Source organism: Eurytemora carolleeae, unplaced genomic scaffold (assembly GCF_000591075.1).
Source record: "Eurytemora carolleeae unplaced genomic scaffold, Eaff_2.0 scaffold1758, whole genome shotgun sequence".
Taxonomy (NCBI): Eukaryota; Metazoa; Arthropoda; class Copepoda; order Calanoida; family Temoridae; genus Eurytemora; species Eurytemora carolleeae.
In genome coordinates this window covers 31,084-51,161 of record NW_019397652.1, presented here as the reverse complement: position 1 = coordinate 51,161, position 20,078 = coordinate 31,084, and the positions used below count along the sequence as shown (strand labels likewise).

Genomic DNA, 20,078 nt, shown 5'->3' with positions numbered 1-20,078 from the left:
CATTAATTGACGAGGTTTTTCCCCTTCTTTGATACTTAAACTCCAGAAAGTACAGCTCTAGGGGAATGATTTTACAAGAAAATATATACACCATATAGTTAATACCTGAAGGTTGGGCTGACCATTGGTTCTCTAGGAGAGGGTTTCATCTCTCTCACAGGACTTAAATCCTTATTAACTAATTCTTCCCCTGAAAAAAATATAGTTCGCAATTTTGTATTTTAAATTTTATTTTTTTAATTTTTTAAATGTTGATTTCTTTTTTCTCTCAATTGAAATTGAAAATTTTCGATTGAAGGGTTCTTTTTACAAGTCACTTTCGGATTTATGCAGCAGAGAAAAGGATGGAGATTGACAGAATTAATATCTTTTCCTGATAGAAATGGTTGACATGGTACTGTTGTGAATCGAGTAGGTACCTCTTTAAATGAAGCGTGTTGCTTGAAATTGCGTCAACAGTCCTTTTAATATAAAATTTCGAACATTGGATAAACTTCTCGTTTTGGTAAAAAAATATTTATATTTGATTTAAACATGGCAAAGAAATTGAGTCTTTTTCTCAAATCTTAGAATCGCTATATCTTTGTAACCAAATGGTAAAAAGATTATTTGATCCAAAAGAATTTAAAGTTTAAAGTATCTAAGGTCTGTGATTTTGGGTTGCAAAGATATAGAAAATAGAAAAAAAATTTGAAAAAAAATCTTTTTAGTCGACATGATATATTACACTAAGGAAAAATAAGTTTGTCATTATGAGCTTGAGTTTTGCCTAACATTTTCGGGTTTTATCAAAAACATTTATGTATTTATATATGTATATATGTATTTAGGAAAACCAAGTTAAATGGCAAACTTTATTTTTGAAAGCAAAACTACTATTCCCTAAAAATAGTAATTTAGAGGTGTAAATCACGTCAAGCTGACAAAAACGAAGTAACATTCTGTCTACATCAGAATATTTATATCATAAGTAACTATGTATATAATGTATATATAATCTATGTTGGTTTGTGTGTATGTCCAATCATTACTAATGAGCCCCTTGACCGATTTGCCTCTAATTTTAAATGGGGAACTTGGTAGAATCACGGGAACGTTTTAAGTTTAGTTTAAAAGTTTAATATTGAGAAGGTCGACTTTCGTAGATAAAACTTCCAGGCAAAGCTGGGTTCAGGCAAGTTCAATCGTATAATTATTAAATATAAGCAAACCCTTCCAAAAAAAATTTTGCTATTTGCTATACCTGCAATTTCGGGGGCTACCACTTCTTTAAAGTCCACTTTTCTTAGCATCATAACTGTAAATAAAATACAAAGTTATTTCAATTAATGTGCTTTAAATCAAATAAGTTATATGTATAACTATAATAAAGTCAAGAAAATAAAATTAAAAACATTTAAAGAATCGTCGAGAAGAAATTGACAAAAAAGTACAATATATTATATCTTGACAATTTATTGGAAAAATAATCAAATTTTCTGAATAATATACAAATAATGAAGATGTAAATAAAGGAAAATATTGATATATTTTTCATTATTTCTCCATTTTTCTCAAAAATCTATTTTTACCATAAGATATTAGGCCAGTATAGAGGATTTTGTTAAAAATTAATTAAAAGCAAAATAATTAGATATTTATACAGTTTGATGTTTTGAAAAGTTGTAAACTTGGCTGAACCGAACGCGCCCAAATTTTGTGTGGGACTACACATCAGGCCCGCAGCTAGGGGGGGGGGCACAGGGGAAGCACACTTTCTGAGACAAAAAAAAGAAGAAAAAAAATAAAAATGAAAAGAAGGAAAAAAAGAAAGAAAGAAGGAAAATTGACCTAAAATCTCATTTTTGTTTCCAACATTTTGTGTAAAGGATTATTTTTCTTCAAATTAAAGTGAAAAAGAGTGCTTTCTGAAATGAATTATTTGGAAATTTTTATTTCTATCATGTCCTGTGAAATGAAAGGGTTTATTTTATTATTTTTGTATTTTGATAGGCTTTTTCTTTTCCCTTCTTTTATTAGATTAATGATTCTAATGAAACACCGTACAGCAAAAACTAAAATGTAACATGGAGACAAATTAGTATAGATATACTGCGTAGTAGAATCAAGAGAAAGTAAACATCATTAAAAATCTTTATAAATCCGTATTTAATATTGCTATTGTCAAAAAAATATAGAAATGATTTTTTAAGAATATTATAATTAATTTTCTACGATGTCTAAATACGTGTCTAATAATCTGTCTAACCTGTGTCTAATGTTTAAAGCGTAGTATGTATTTAAAGTGTAGATTGTATACTAAGTCTCAGCTGATACTGACGTATATACTATACCTAGCCTTACAGCTGACAGAAGGAAGGGGGGAATAGAAGGAAGGGAGGGGTGGGTAGAGGGGTGCAGAAATAGTATAGTACACAAAGACAGTGAGAAACAGAAAAAATAAATCTAGGCCAATTCAACTGTAAATAGATATTTTTAAATTAAACAATAATATTTATTGTATTCCTTTAAAGGATTGGTTTTGTTTTGAAAGTCTTTCAACATTTCAACATTCCATGGATCCCAACATCAAAAATTTCAATCGTATTGACTTTGTGACTTTGTAACTTCTCCAGATATTGCAGTTTATATCATAAAAATGTAAAAGTAAACGTGTTCAAAATATTGGGAGAATTTCTAAATTTTTTACACATATAAAAAGTTGTGTTATAGAACACATGATTTCAGATTAATAATTGACGCGTACATTGTATTGTATTATACCAAAATAAAAAATAATCAATATTGATTATTGAATCTTTATTAATAAAAGCTTGAAAGTATTGATGAAAAACTTAATAATATTTAACACTTATAATTTCTGTGCCTGTCTCGACTCTATACTTTCTCAAGTTTTGTGTTATATCAATAATCAATGAAAGCTAAATAGTAAATATCTTTGTATATACAGTAATAACCAGAAAACGATGGAATATAAAGACGACATTTTAGCAATACTTATGCGTTTTGATGTTGTTACAAAGCAAATATTTTTGCTAGTAACTTAGCAACGCAATATTTAAGTGACATGGGTCTATTTTTTACACTGTAATTGTTATGTCTAATTTTTACACTGTAATTGCTATGTCTAATGTTTATTGAAATAGTTGAAGTCTTTACTTGAGTTTAAAAGTCGTCTTCCAATTTCAGAGTTTTCTGGATATCACTGTATCTTCGTTATATTAAAGCTCTTCGCTCATATAAATATATAAGTTGAATGTATATATGTTAGCAATATCTGGCCATTTACGACTGGACCAAATTGGCTAAATTTTAGGGAACCCATGGCTATACCCTGGGCCCCGGGGATTGCAAGTTAAATTTTTTTATTTAAAATAATTGCTTCGGTGTTTCTTAAGTTCTTTAGCTAGTGTACAATAATAAGCATTCTATCTTTATAAATTGAAAAACAATAACGAAAGAAATATTCGCGAATTTGTTATATTTGGAATTATTATGAAAGGACTGAGGTTTCTCACACGAGCGGATTATCTGAGGCAGCTGAACATATCCCGACAAACAAATGTTCGCGACCCGTCCCGACTCCAAATGTCCTGACGGGGTTCGCGAATTGTCCTTTTTTTATTTTACTACTATTTATTAGTATTATTATACTTTCTAAAATAAATAAAAATTGAAATAAATTAATTAACTAATTAATTAATTAGGTCTCTTCCACTTTGTTTGCGGATTTTAAATGAAAGATCAAAATATGACTGAAAATATTCCGATTCAGATTGAATCAGGGTTTCCAGCGGAAAAGGTATAAATCAATTTGATAATTTCACTTTTCTATGTTTCGCGAAAAAATTAATAAATCAGCGCATTCCACAAGTTTTATTGCACAGTTAATTGTTGGAGCTATCGTCTTTGCGGAACTTTTTTTCGTGGAATTTTGCAAAAAATATTTTCGCGAAATCTCGCATCGTTTTCGCTTTATTCATTTTCGCGAAAAAGTTTGTGAAATTCAACGAAAATTTTCACATTTTTTCACGAAAGTTTTCGTTCGCTGGAAACCCTAGGCACAATTAGACAGAATGCACTTGCTTGTGTTTGTTAGTTTTACGCGAAGCATTTGCATTTCGTGAAATGCCATAAAAATAATTTTGACAATTCGATCGTGTCAGTAAATTTTTTTTGTGACATACACATTTTAAATGTTGCTAATTATTATACACGATCGCAGATATGTTTTAAATTGGCAAACTATCATTGTTTGTTTTAAAATGGGTAATAATATGAAAATTCTTTAGTTTAGACTTGATTTGTTATTAAAAGTTAACCTCCATTTTAAACCTTCCCCCCCCTCACCTCCCGCCTTGGATTTTTTTTACCTACAAACTTAATTTTTAAGTTCTCAATTTTAAAGTTTGTAATTCTAACTTTTAATTAACTTTTCTCTCAAACAATTCAATTTAAAGTTCAAAATCAAATATTTTTTTAAAATTTTATAATTCCTCAGATTTTATAATTTTGTTCACGTTAGCGGTTTTATTTATTTGGTGAAAAAGTGACTAATTTGATTTAAAATTGTTTAGTTTTATTGTACTAAAAAGTGTTCGTAAGAAGGTACAATGCCCAAAAAAAGGGAGTTTTCAATGAAAAGTCTTGCACTAACCCTCACCTCAAAAATGTGGATTCGTCTCTTTTCAAAAGATTTTAAAAAATATATATATAATTTCATTTCTCTTCATATTTCAGTCTATATGATATTTTGGTTGTATTTATACTGAAACCAATTTATAGTAAAACTAGCTTGGGAACCCAGCGCTGCCCAGGTAACTAAAAGTGTTTCCAGCCATTACCCCCACTTGAACGAATTCACCGGAAAACTAAAGAGAACAACTAAACTAAAAATCTTAAAACCAAGCATAGAACATTACCGTAGGTCTCCCGAGTTCCCAAAGCAAAATTGGAGGCAAATCAGTCCAGTGGTTTCTGAGTTATGATCGGAAAAACAGACACACAGATAGACAGAAATTACAACTTGATATATATAGATAACTAGCTTGGGAATCAGCCGGCCCAGGTTACTCATATTACTCCCAACGTTTAACCGCCTTGAACGATTTTATTTGGAAACTAATCTTTTGATATTTAAGTCGATCCAATTAACTTGGAATATTAAAACCACGCTAAGAACATTCCCGACGGTCTCTCGAGTTCCCCAATCAAAATGTAAGGCAAATTGATCCATGGTTCCTGAATTATGGTCGGACAAACAAACAAACAAACAGACACCCAAACAGAGATTACAACTTTATATATATATATATATAGATGCAAAGTTAAGTAGTCGCTCACTGGCAGCCGCAGTACATTTGAATTTCCGAGCCGGGTCAACCTTTCCGGTCCCAGTTTGTACTGTATCGCCCGGACATTGGGTAAATGAAGCAGACACTCAAACTCAAGTTGACTTTAGGATGAATTCACTTTTACTGAAGGGTCGGGGGTGCGTGCAACATTGGAAAACGACCAAATCTAAAGATATACGTTGCTTGTCTGCTTCTTTGTTTCTTTGTCCAATAAATGTCAGAACGGCTGAACCGATTGGGCTCAAATTTTTTGTTGGACGACGTTTGACCCCATGGAAGCTTTATGGATGATCCAATGTTCAAAAATTTGCGTCTAACAAAATTGATTTTTGAAAATTTGGAAAATTCACAAAATTTTTTTTTAGAAAATCTGCGAAATTTTTGTACGTATTCAAAGAGAACATTTTAACAATTGAAATAGAAGATGGACGCGAAGCGTCCTAAAAGCCAAGTTTTAAAATTTGATGCCTAATTTTAAAGGTTAAAACGGTTTTTGAGAGAAAATTGTTTGAACGACGACCCTACTATCCCCTGTATGGATGGACATTGTACCTACAGAGTCAGAATTTAATGAAATTGAGCCGCGTCTTAAATCCACCAAAAAGCGGTTTTGATTGAGCGCCAACTTAAATCTTAAAACATTGAATATAATTTTAAGAGGAACTAACCATATTTTAGCCGAGTCTCAAATTTAAGCCGCGGCTCAAATTATTTAGATTCGGACACTATGGAAACATTATTTAGTATACCACAACTACCATAAGTGTTGGTGTAGACTAAACACACTTTTTTAGAGACACCCTTATTTAGAAATACATAGAAAATGAATTGTTTGAATTCTCAGATTTCCGATTTTCTTTTAAAATATTTTTATATGTTTGGAAATCCAGATTTGAAAAAAATATTTTCATATTGAAACCAGTGCATAGATGCATGCGTATTTGTTTAGTATCCGTGGAGGATAAAAGCATTTAATTTTAATAATTTAGATAATTCACATAATATTTTTTGTGAACCAGGATACTTCATTGACTTTGTATGTAAAAGATGGATCACATATCAGGCTGTAACATCCGTCTTGTGTTTACATTACCGCCCAGAGACAGTACACTGCGGTACAAAAGATGCGCACACCTCTGAAATACTTTCCTTGCATTATAACCTTGAGTTACGTCATGTATCTGAACTCCCTATTGCCGGTTCAAATTTAAACCACCGATTCAAAGTGAAAGGATTAAGAACGGAGGATTTGAATTGGTGATTCAAATTTTATCAAACAGGCACTACAGGCAGTTCATTAAATTCGGGTTCTGAACTATCAAAAATTTAAATCTTTAAATGTGGGATCACTTCAAATTACGTCGACAGTCCCTTTGAGAAAGGGTTAAGAAAAGGAAAAAAGGAGAAAAACAGAAAAATAATAAGTAAATAATAAAATTATAGACAAATATCAATCATGGACATTTATTATATATGTACAATTATAGAGGACGTACAATCTTCATTTTTTATTCTACATGGTGTCCAAATAAACATGAAAATTGAGTTTTTACATTAACATAACTTTATCTCAGAGAGATTATTATCTCTATACAATGAAGAACAAAGATGCTTTCATCAATAAGACTTGGAACTTTTTTCCATGAAATGAAATGCAAATTTAGAAAAGTATTTTTATCTTTTTGTAACTCAAGTACATGGCTGACCCCTCAGATTTTTTGTTTGAATCCAAAATTTTCATCAAGATCGGCTTGACAACTTTTCTTCATTTCAATGGATTCGATTTTGATGAAATTTTAGGATTAGGTAGAAATTAGATATTTACACATGTTTTCTTCTTTTCCATACTTTTTTGCCTCGCCCCGCCAAAAATCTAAAACCACATTTCAATCATGTAAAAAAATGGCCAAGAAAAAAATAGTAATTTTGAACAACAAGACACTATTTTGGACTCACTCTGCATTGACATGTTTATGTTACAGATATATGTTTCATAAATAAAAACGATGAGTTACATAAATAGATTATTGAGAACGTACATAACTTTTGTACTATTTGTCTTTATATGTGTCCTTAAAGGGACTGTAAGCGTAAAAGCGTAATTTCAAGTGACCTTTCAAGTAAAGAGGAACATCACTGATTCACAACGGTAATCTCTAAGATAGGTACTTTCCCAAAGGTCTTTTCCCAAGCGTTAACTTCCCAAGGGTATTTTCCCAAGTGGCAACTTCCCAAATGTGCAATTTCCCAAGCGGCAACTTCCCAAATATACATTTTTCCAAATTACACTTTCCCAAATGACAATTTCCCAAGTGGCTTAACCTAACCGTAAATAATTATAAGGATCGTTTAATTCCTTTTTACCCTTTGAAGAATGGGTCTAGGCCGCCAACATGTTCTTACCTTAACTAACTGCAGAGAGAAACTGAAAGAAATTATTTTAAGTTGCGTATATTTTCTTTTAAAAAATTGAGAAATTCTTTCAAAGAAATAAAACTTAAATATTCATTTGATACTTCCTTCATGGGAAAAATGCCGTTTTTCCTTCATGGGGAAGTTGCCACTTGGGAAATTGTCCTTTGGGAAAATGTACATTTGGGAAGTTTCCGCTTGGGAAATTGCACATTTTGGAAGTTACCACTTAGGAAAATGCCTTTAGGAAAGTACCTCTCTGTAAATGGAATTCAGCTTACAGTATCTTGAAGCAAAATGCTGGGTGATCCAAAAAAAAACAGAGATTAAGGGTTTTCAGCTCTTTTAATCGTTAAAGTTAGATTTTGCCCTTGTTAATGCTTCCTTTTGACATTTTTGATTATTTGAAAATATCTCCATTAATTCTTCAGCTCACCAAAATTCTTTAAGACATATCTAAACCCCCTTAGATTTCTCCTCTGAGGCTTTATAATATCTAAACCCCCACATGGATGTAAGGGTTCTGTCCTTGTCCTATAGAACTGTTTAATTATATAGCAACACGTGATTGAATTTAAATAGTAGAAACCGAATGCATCTCGTCCTGTTAGTTCGGGTGTGTCCTAGAAGTAGAACTCTATGAAAGTGGATCAAAACCTCAAATGGCATTTGGCCGCAATCTCGGCCCTGGAGATGCGATTGCGAATAGCATTGATGGACCTTAGGAAGAAATAAACCATTTTTTGTATGGCATCGTATTGGGGCCTCTTTAAGAAATAGTTAGTAAAATAAACATTATATTAATCTAAATAAGTATTCATTCAAAGTAAACATCAGGTATTTTCGAGCAATCGACATAGTTTTACGCCAAACGGAGGCATCCAACCACAAAATGTTAGTTAAACGACCCTTCCTAAAATTAAAAACTATATGTACAGTAATTTAAATGATTATTTATGCTGAAAAACTCTAATCCCTGTATAAACTATAATTTATCACAGATTTTGTCTCCAATTGCAAAATATGAAATGAAACAGAACAGTTATTGATAAAAAATGCTAAAACTGTTGTAGACACCTTCTCCATAACAAGTACTCGAATGTATCTATCCAGGTACAACCCGTCCGTTATCAAACTGAACCAGAACTGAATCCCAGGCTCTAAATTCCACACAGGGACACAAGCGTAGCTATCAAAATCCAGCTACTAAAACAGTGCTCAACCGGACTGAATCCCATGGGCTCTAAATGTCACACAGAGACACAACATTAAATTAGATATAATATTATAGGGTTTCCAACGCAAGTTGATTTTACTTGCGGGCAATTGAGAGTCCTTGCGCGCAAGTAAATTTAATTGCATGCAATTCCGTCATAATTGCGCGCAATAAACGCAACAATAATGGCGCGCAATTCCGTCAAACTTTCTTGCATTTGTGTTTCAATTTTTTGATAATATTCAAATCAAACCTTATGGCACTCAATAAGTGTAACAAGAAAATCAATATAAACTTTGGTATGTGGCATACAATAAACTGAGCTTCATTAACATGTATGTCACAATTACTAAGAAAATTGAATTTAAACTTAATCTTTTGTTTTATAATATTCATTTGCAGCATGATAACCAGAAAACTCTGACATAGAAAGACGACATTTTAGACTCATGCAAACCCATTTAACTGTAAAAGTTATTTAATAAGTTACTTATTAATTTTTTGCTTTGTAACAACATCAAATACACATTGATGTTGTTTTTCTGTACCATAGTTTTCTGGTTCTTACTGTAGCAAAATATCTAATTTTGACTAAACATAAACCTTACAATTTAACCAAAAATGTTTCCATTGTAATGTTCATCTAATGTGAAAAAATTAAAAATGTATTCTATTAAATTGTTAATTAGTAGCTTAACCACAAGAAACTTTAGAATTTGAAAACTGTTAAATCAATCGTTAAACACAGGTCTTGGTTATTTTAAAATCTACAGAGATATTTCCATCTTCTGATTCTGTAAAAATGTGTAAGTCACAGTTAAAATTATAGATTTTTAGATGGAAAAGCAATTCCGTTGCACGCAATTCCGCGCAATTCCCCGAATATTTAATTGTTTACTTGTTCGCAATTATAGTGCAATTGCGCGCAATGAAATGGCGTAAGCAGAGGCAACCATTGCGTGCAATTCCGGGCAATTGCGCGCAACGGAATTCTGATTTGAATCCATGATAATATACTGCATGGTTTACAGAACATCATGTTTCCACGATTTTTGCTACAAAGCTAGATATATTAAAGCGGAGTTAGTTAAAATCTCCGTATACAGGATTTACAGTATATACATTACCTGTGCATTTTATCCAAACCAAACCTCAAACCATCTGCACAACCAGCTGTAGACCATTCAACCCAGCGCAGTGATGAAATCCACAACCACTTTCTTTATATCTAGAAACCCAGTGACTCAAATAAGTGAACGTAATTTCATTTTGAAAAGTCGATGAATAAAGAAGAAAGTAATCGTTACCACCAAAAAACTATAAAAATAAGTTTTTATTCTTAAACATAATATTCTGAGCTAAACCCTTAGATGGACTCTGAACTCTGAGTTAGACCCTGAGCTAAACCTTAAGCTAAACCCTAAGGTAAACTTGAGGTGAGCTAAACCCAGAACTAAACCCTGAGAAGTGAGAACCCTAGTAAAATGACTAAGTCCTGTGGTTCCAGTTCAAGATGTTTTGTAGATCGAAAATCCGGGAAGGTTTTCAAAACCAAGGGGAAAATGTCAAAACAGGTGAATATTTTAAAATTGGAAATTTGAAAAAAGGAATTTAGTCTTTGCCACAAACTCAAAATGTTCTCATTTTTATATCTTTAAAACCTGATATTTTAAACTTAGATTTTTTATTTAACAGAATACAAAATATCTACGGTCTCCGACATTGGGCTGCAAAGAAATAGGTATTAGAAAATTAGAGTTTGAGGCCCAAACTCAACTCCTTTGATATCAGTTTTGATATAAGTTTTGCAAACTTTGTTCAAAGAAACATTTTTAAATAATTGTTTTTATCAGATTATCTTTTCTTAACATGTCACACGTCAAACTAAAACAAATGGCACGTTAACATGAAATATTGTAGTAAATGCCGTACTCGTAACACTCCTATCAGAACCATATCAGTCCAGGTACAACTCGTAAACTATCAATGCCAAACAAGGGCACGATCCCATAGGCTTTAGTCATTTAATGTCAACAGGGACACAAGCTCCAAACTATCAATGCCGAACCAATGGGCATGATCCCAGAGGCTGAAATGTAGGGTTTCCAGCGAAAAGGAAAAATCCTAAGAAAAAATTTTTCACGACCATTTCGCTTTATTTTCGCATTTCGAAAATGCGAAATTTTTCGGGGTTTTTGCGAAATTTCGCTTCAATCTGCTTCGCAAAAAATGCGGAATTTTCGCGAATTAGAAAATGCGAAAATTTCGCGAAAAAATGCAAAAATTTCACAAAAAATACTGCAAAACTTTTTTTCTGTCCTAGCCGCAGTGTGGTTCTTAAACTGTTTCAACCTATAGCCTCTGCCTAAACTGGATATAGAACATTTTACATTTTATTGAGTTTGGAGTTGGAATAAATTCCAATTCTCTTGCAAGGTTTGGGCTGAGGTCTGTTCAAATATGAAAAACTACTAGGCTCTCAGGGAGCTTCGCGCCCATCTTCTATTTCCACTTTTAATTGTAGTTTTTTCTTTAATCATTTTCTCTTCTTACTACTTTATAATAACAAAAACAAAAAAAAGTTTCCGGATTTCAGCATATTTGTTTCGTGGATTTCAAAGTTTTACGAAAATCTGAATTTTTGGAGACACATTTTTGCAGTTCTAAGCATCCATGAAACTATGGGATGATGTGAGTTGCCTCAAAAAATGTTAGGCCCAATTGTTTCCGTCGTTTTGACGTTTATTGGATACAAACAGGCACCTAGACAAGCAAAGTACATGTATAGATACTGATATATGTTTTTTAGATTATATATTGCGATTCTTGCGAGTTTAAATCGACGTCACAACTTTTCCTCTCCATGCATCAAAGGTATTTTCAGGAAAAAAATTTTAAAATTATGTTTAATAAGTTCACTACAAATTCGAATTTTTTATGCATTAAAAGGCTTAACAGAAAAAAATGCTCGTTTATTCCAGTTATTCTATTCAATGATACAATCTTGAATTAGTTATTTGTTAACTGTTCAATTGTTCAACTGTTATTTTAAGAAAATTTTTATATTTCAGATTTTGTCATTCCACCCCTGACCCTGATCTTGGCCAAAATGTGGATCACTTACAAAATAACGATTCCCCACAGGCCACAGCATGATGCTTTATTACACCAAGCTTTTCCTTCACAGCATGCAAATGCTGCTACTTTACAACTTGTTACTTCGTCACAGGATGCTGATTAATAACAAAATGATGCATCCTTACAGCACGCTGCTCCGTCAAATTTAGCAACAATTTTTAAGATAATACTTTTATGGATATTGTAATTTCTTATATTAATATATTAAAATGTTTTTATTCTTATATGTGTCGCCTTTACCAAACAAACTGTGATAAACCTGATATTTGTTAATATAGCAATATGTTTTTTAGACTAGACTTTTAGGGTGATGAAAGTCCCTGTTCTACTAATAATTTGACACTTTTGATGTAGATTTATTTTAAGTCGCTTTTTTTCTCCTATTCCAATAAACACAAATTTTTGCGGACCATTTTGTATAAAGGAGTTGAGTTTTTGCCACAAACTCTGATTTTCTAATCTCTATATCTTCAATGTCGTAGACCTTAGATATTTCAAACTATTAATACTTAAAGATAAAATAAGCTAAGTTTGAAATATCAAAGGTTTGCACCATCAGGTTGCAAAGATATTGGGATCAGAAGATTTGAGTTTGTGGCAAAAACTGAATTCCTTAGTGAATTTTAAAAATAACATATGTGAACACTTTTTAGAGGCAACTTTTTTTTTAATTTGAGAAGCCAAATATAAAGTTTGATGTAAATATTGATAAATATGTAATAAGATTTTTATCAACATTGTCTTAACACTTTAGATTAAAATTAACTAACAATGAAATAAAGTAATTTTGATTTAAGTATGTTTTGATAAGTTCAAGATGTGGATATTTTTAGCTTGAAATTGACTAATAAAAAAATTAATTAGATATAAAATATGTACATTTTATCACTAATATTTAATTAATAATCTTTAAATAATAAAGTATATAATATGAGTCACATTTGTTTGTCAAAAATAATAATAAATAATTTTAACATTTATCCGACATACTTTTATATTTATTTGTCAAACCTCTCATAGCACCCTGTAACACAATTAAAGCTAGAGGTTTAATTTTTTTACTGAACTGGCCTTATACTAGGAACTCCTTTCCTTCTGTTAACAATTTGTTACATTCTAAACCTAGGGGAAACCATTGTAATATTTAAAAAAATAACTATTTTTAAAACAGTTTTTTCTTTTAAAACATACTTTTTTAGTCCTGGAGGTCTCGATCTGACATTATCCACAATCCACCTCTATATTTAGTATTTATCTTTCTTTACACGAAAATTTTGCGAAATATGACAAAATATGTATATTTTAAAAGCCATTCACCAATTCACAAAGATTGCAAAAGTTTCAAAACCGAAGTGAGAATTTAGGGAAAACTGAGAATGGGAATATTCTCTTGAATGTGCGCGCCCTTCACTGGTTAGTCCGAAGAGACCAGACATATCAGACATATATGAGATTTAACAACCGTCGGATTATCAATTCCACTCTCTCTCTCTCTCTCTCTTTGAGACCAGTCTTTCAACCCGGGGATGTTTAGTTACATTTCTCAGTCTCAACCTGCAGCTTTTAAGGGACTGTAAGCGTAATTTCAAGTGACCCTCCAATTCCATGCAAAGATGGCCATAGTCATAGCCTTGAAACCTTAATCGGATCAAAAATGTGGAAAAAACCGTCGTTTTTCTGACTCGGAAAAGTGTTTCATTATGATAAATTATACATTGCTTCAATAAAAACAGAAAATGCGCAGGTTACTTATTTACAGAAACCACAAATGAAAATAAAGAGTTGAATGAGAGTTACATGCAATTGCGCCTACAGTCTCTGTAAAGGGACTCTTCGCAAAGTTAATGGTTTTTGTAGATCAAATTTTGAGTCCAATTCCAATTTTGTTGTTACTTTAAACTTCATTAAAAAAGACGGGAAAACAGTGTATTCGACTTTATATACAGGGGGGGACCCGCAAAGAATGAGACATCAGAGATCTCACTTTCAGATGTTTTACCATGGGCGTTTAATCCTGTTTAGACACCTATGACGATGTTTGTGTGCTATTAATATAATTTTACCTCCTAAAATGACCCCTTAGAAATCGAATTGGCGGATAATGACCTCGGTGGTAATTTTTTTCAAAAACCAATATCATTGTTGAAACATGGATATGTTTAACCTATGAAACAATACCTTGGACGGCTTGTGCTCTCTAAGACATACGTTTACATTTGAGAATATGTTCTTTTATGCGTGAACAGTGCCTTAGAAGGCCCCATAAAAAACTTACAACATGTTTGGCCTATCTAACTACTTAATACCTTGAACCTATCATAAAAATGGACTAATAACAAATGAAAGCGTAAACATCATTTCTAAAGTAAAAATATTCTTAATTAAAGTGAGGATTTTAAAAAAGTTTTTTTTTTCAGATTCCCAAAAAATGTTTTATTTTTGTGCCCTGATGGCTTAGATAAAAAAAATTGATTGAAATAGCGAGCTTGGGATTGTAACAACTGATTTCCAAAAACAAATTTTTTTAAATTAGTTTTGTGGTCTGGGCTGGGCAAGGTTCGTACGGAGGTACCCGTAGCTCTCTTTTCGATTTTTTTAATGCATATTTTATTTTTAGATTGCGCTGGCTCAAAAAGTAACAATTGCTGATCCAAAATTTTAGTTAAAAATGAAACCTAAGACTAATAGCTTATGATTTTAAAAAATTTAATTCGAAAATCTTTAGATTTTTCCATACTTTATGAACGAATGAAAATGAGACGTGAGAAATCGAAAAATTGAAAAATCCGGGAAATCGACTTTCGATTTACTTTCAAATAATTGGTTGTAACAAAAAAAAAAGTATAAGGCCTAGAAGGAAAATAATGAAATAACTGAAATATAGAGCTTTCGAATGACACCTTGATCGTAAAAATTGAACGAAAATTGTTTCCTCGGTTAATACCCCTACTGCACAGTTTTTTTGAGACACCCTGTACATTTTTGAAAGGCCCTAATGGCGCTAATGGACTCGGCATACAGGAGTGCTGCAAGCCTTGCTTTTTCGTAGCTAAAAATGCAATTAAAGTATAATTTCGTTGATTGTCTCTATTGATGGATTTCTTAAAAGGTTCATCTGTAACAAAGGTTTCCAATCATCAAACAATTGAAACACAAACGCAAAAAAGTTGGGCGTAAACGCGTGCAATTCCGGTGCGTGCATTGCGCGCAATTATTACGGAATTGCGAAGCCATTAAATTCACTTGCACTCAAGGGCTCTCAATTGTGCGCAAGTAAAATCCACTTGCGTTGGAAACCTTATAATTATAACACACTCTAATTTTCTAATCCCTGTGTCTTTACACCCTGATGTAGACCTGTGATAATTCAACTTTGAATTCTAATAAATCAATTCGTTGAAGTTTGAGACATCAAAATATTATAATCTTCAGATTGCAAAGGCCAAAGTTTAGGGATTACCAAATTAATGTTTATATCTTTGTGTTTGTACCATAATGTTTAGTCAGCTTAACATTGAATAAAGGATGGTTGAAAAGTTAAAAAAAAAAATATTTAAGTTCGAAAAAACTTTTCTTGTTCTTAGAAAAGATTTGGAATCCATCTAAAGGGTATTTTAAAGTTTATTGGAATATAACCTTTAAACAAAAATCTTAAATACTTGACGTATTTTGCTTCAATTGCATTACCCTACGAAGAATATCTTAATTTGTAATCGACTTTTTCAGAAATATTTGTTTGCTTGTAAATATCAAATACACTTATTTATTACTTTAATATAATTTCCCTTATATGCGCAGTTTTCTTGTTATTGCAATGTGTAAAGAAAAAGATAAAGATAATTAAATATGGTTTCTTTATCTTTTACTGGATCAAATAATATCAATTTACTTTCAATTTATAACTAAATGCCAAAGAAAATGTCATCAAAAGTCTAAAAACATAAAATTAAAGAGCAATCAATAATGTAAATATATGAGTCAAGGATTAATGTATAACTGAGGTTTGCCGCAAGGCATGAAGCATCATGTATAGTGAATAGTGAAGATTCTGAAATATAATAACATTTTTTAATTTGAAGCTGATTCTTCAAATATTTACTATATGTTTATTAACTAAATTTATATTTTTTATTTTATTATGATTCTTCAAATATTTACTATATGTTTATTAACTAAATTTATATTTTTTATTTTATTATTAATGTAAAAACCTTAGCTGAAGTTTGATATCAAAAAGTGTGCGGTATTTCGAACGTTCAATAAATAAGATTAAGTATGAAAGTCCTTATCTCCACTAAAACTCACTATATCCTCGGTCAGGTACTGCAGATTACTATAGGACGCACCAAAAGATTATTTTAGGGTTGTCCAGAGGCATTAAAGTTTAATAAAGAAAATACTTTATTTTCAACAATGTTTCACACTTTATTAGAATCAATTATCAAATATTCTAATAATTACGAAAAAACCGCATTTTGTTGCGTCTAAAATGTTGTAAAATATTTTAAAGTGAAATTCTACAAAAGATCATAGCAATAAATACGACAAAGGGAATAAATAGTAAATACTAAAGTGGAAAAAATTGCATGAAAAGATTTCATTTGGAAAGTAAAGACTAGAAAAAATAGACTATAAAGACCCATGCAACAGTTGTCTTTAGTTAGAACTTCGAAATTTTCATGATTAAAAATCGAAAATTTGTGTATGTTTGTATGTAGTTTATATGTAAATATTATATAGTCGCTTAATCTCTTCACTTCTGAAATCTTAATTTACGTTGATCTATATTTAAGTTAAATACAAACTCTAATTATGTGTTTGTAAACTAAGGGGGTCCAGTTTCTGTTGTACTGTGCACTCCGTGTACAGACGAATTAAAAAATAATATTATATATATATACAGGGTGTCCCAATAAACATGGGAATTCAGTGATGAATTCGATATCGTCTTTCTAAAAAATTCTTTGATTTAGTATAGTGATACCTACTGAGAAAGCTGTAATCTGTAAGAGTTTTGTCTCCTATGTTCAAATTTTGTTTGTTTATGTTTTGACTTTATACGGTTGTACTTCGTAAAACAAGAAAATTGCAGTCTACAAACAGAGTAAACTTGTCCGTCTTCACTGTTCATCTTGCGGAGACATTATAGACACATCTTTACAGTCTTTTACCCTTTTCATAAAATAAACTCTAGCAGACATTATAATATTTTGGCTTTTGAAATTAGGTATTACAATACTAATACATAACAAAGACGATATCAAATTCATCACTGAATTCCCATGTTTTTTGGGACACCCTGTATATTATATTTAAATACTTGGGACATAAAATGTCTTCATCCAACTATGAGTTTGGACCACTTTATTATTTAATCACTTTGTGTTAACGAACAGCAAAAGTCAAAACCCTTTAGTTTTTAAATCGTTAACAAAAGGGGTTTGCCAAACCAAACCATGGTTTACTAAACTTTAAAATTGGCTAAAATTTTGAATGTTTACTTTTTAAAATCATTTTTGCAACTTTATTTTTTTACCTGAATTTTTATAAAAAATATCAAGTTTGAAATTTTTGCAATTTGTATCCGCCGCAGGATTCTATATTTCTTTGAAGTTAATTAACTGAAAAATTGAATATCCCCCGCTCCAACAATAACATTCACAATAAGAAATATTGCACACAAGAAGGGATATTGGCTCTAGACATTTATAGATGTAGCATATTTCTACTGATAAAAATCTATAGTTGCACCTAGTTGAATCTAGTTTTTTTACGAGAATTTACAACATTAGGCTTTTAGGGCACTTGGCGTCCATGTTCTAATTCAACTATTAATTGTGGCTCTATTAATCTTAATTTGTAAGGAAGCGGGGAAAAAGTTATTTCTTCACACTATTTTTGCAGAAAACAGTCTTACAAATGTGCCTTAACTATTCCTAAACTATTACTAAAACAAAACAGTTATCATTGCAATCTTTTCTGGTTCTCACTTGAAATAGAATAAGAATAAGAATAAAGGTCGTTTTACCCACGCATTCGCCTTTAATTGAATCTAAAATGTGAAGGTATTGTAATGTAAAAATATGTAAATGTAAAGGTGACATAGACATACCCAGATTGTGATTATGAATAACATACATACATGATACATCTTCCCTCTTACATATATGTCATCATGCTATTTTGACTTGTTTTTTTTTGTCTGTATGATTGTCTGTTTGTGATCAATAAATTATCACAGTTGTGAAAGAAAAAAAATGGCTGTTATTAAAAGTAACTTTTTTACAGAAAGAGAAAATTCTGTTTTATACAAGAAAATGAGCACATTAGAACAAAAAGATAAGGATGTTTCCCAGAAGGTACAAGGTATTCCAGGGTTCCTACAGGAGCAGGATATTCCAGGGTTTTTGCAGGAGCAGGATATTCCAGGGTCACTGCAGGAGCTGGGTATTCCAGGGTTCCGGCAGGAGCAGGATATTCCAGGGCTCCTGCAGGAGCAGGGACTGGGTATTCTAGGGCCCTTCGAGATGAACGAAACCGGTAACCTGAGCTGGGCCCTGGGATGTAGTGATCTAAACCAAACTGATGAAATAATGGTGGAGGCTTGTTCCTACTGGATAGAAGGGGTAACACTAGTAAGTAATGTTCTCTGGACCCCCCACCCCCCTCCCTTGAAAAAGAACAACCTCCTATGTTTCCTTTCTATCACAGAATCCCAGACTATAACTAAAATTAAACAGTATACTGTACTTTACTCTTGTTATACCTTTGTCCTAAACAAATATAACGCGATCCAAAAAATGTGTTCGTTTTTGCATCGGTTTGGGATCGTTTTTACATTGGTTTGGCATCGTTTTTGCATTGGTTTGGGATCGTTTTTCCATCGGAAAGGAATCGTTTTTGCATCGGTTTGGGATCGTCTTTGCATCGGTTTGGGATCGTTTTTGCATCAGTTTGGGATCGTCTTTGCATCGGTTTGGGATCGGTTTTGCATCGTTTTTGGGTCGTTTTTTCCATATATCTTCTGTCAGGGTCAAAAATTGAAAACGTGTGCAAGAAAATTAAATAATAAGAAAAAACAAAATGAAAATATTTGTTATTTTAACACTTTGGCAAATTTGGACCCCAAAAGAAAATATTGGCAAAAAACGACACAAAAAAAATACCGACTCTGAAGATACAGAGTAAAAACCCTTACAATGTAAATGTAGTAACAATTGTAGAGGGCAGTGTAATAAGGGAGACGGATTGCGGGTACAAAATGAGACTTTCGAAATCAATTTTTGTATTTTTACCAAGCTTTCAAACAACACTGATACACATAAACATGGAAACATAGAGAATTTGTCAATTAACAGCCTCTCATTGATTCAAACTTGTAATTTGAAATAAGGTTTGTTAGAAATCAAAATATAGAAAACTCGTCTTTGTTGTATTGATATAAACATCGACCACTTTATTTTTTTATCTTTTAGATGTGTGTCGGAATTCTTGGAATATTAATGAACTTTCTGGCAATTCTCTTGCTCAGCTCTAAACTAATGAAGGAACAAATCTCAAATTAATCTCAAAAAAAATTGAGACATTAAAGTAAAAATAATTCAGCATAAGAGTTTTCCTTTTTTACTTTCAAAAGGCTTAACACAAACCTAATAATAATTGTACTTACTTAATGTTTGCTTTTAAACAAAATAGTTGCAAAGTTGTTGACATTACTTTGCGGCAGGATAAAAATGTTACATTATGGAATTTATGAAAAAAATAATACTTTCAATAGAACTTTTTGAAATTCCAAAAAACACAGTCTTAAACTATTGTTCGTTCCCTAATCCATTATGCAAAATCTCCGTCCATTTTAAAAGTTACAGGCCCAAGTCATGCATACCTGAGATGATATTCTAAAAGCTTAAACCTGAGTGAACCCCAGAGTTGGGCTCAGATAGAACCCAAGTCAGTAT

The 20,078-nt window shown here is 31.7% G+C and overlaps 2 protein-coding genes and 1 long non-coding RNA gene across 4 annotated transcripts; 2 read left to right on the top strand and 1 right to left on the bottom strand.

Moving 5' to 3' along the window:
- Positions 1–79: 79 nt before the first annotated feature.
- On the bottom strand, positions 80–2,333 carry LOC111715344 (uncharacterized). The gene is made up of 3 exons (XR_002768213.1): positions 2,249–2,333; positions 1,244–1,297; positions 80–190 (listed from the first exon to the last, which is right to left on the bottom strand). It is a non-coding gene; the product is annotated as an uncharacterized LOC111715344 (long non-coding RNA).
- Positions 2,334–10,062: 7,729 nt separating this feature from the next.
- LOC111715340 (uncharacterized) lies at positions 10,063–12,556 on the top strand. 2 transcript variants are annotated; one of them, XM_023490659.1, is made up of 4 exons: positions 10,063–10,556; positions 10,678–10,723; positions 11,792–11,856; positions 12,054–12,556. In XM_023490659.1, the coding sequence occupies exons 1-4, from the start codon at positions 10,496–10,498 to the stop codon at positions 12,221–12,223; spliced, it is 342 nt and encodes a 113-aa protein (XP_023346427.1). In that variant the 5' UTR covers positions 10,063–10,495; the 3' UTR covers positions 12,224–12,556. The 2 variants fall into 2 exon arrangements, 1 of the variants encoding a protein (XP_023346427.1); XR_002768211.1 differs by lacking the exon at positions 10,678–10,723.
- Positions 12,557–17,692: 5,136 nt separating this feature from the next.
- LOC111715343 (uncharacterized) lies at positions 17,693–19,685 on the top strand. Its single transcript, XM_023490662.1, has 2 exons — positions 17,693–18,755; positions 19,596–19,685. The coding sequence occupies exons 1-2, from the start codon at positions 18,378–18,380 to the stop codon at positions 19,683–19,685; spliced, it is 468 nt and encodes a 155-aa protein (XP_023346430.1). The 5' UTR covers positions 17,693–18,377.
- The last annotated feature ends 393 nt before the right edge of the window (positions 19,686–20,078 follow it).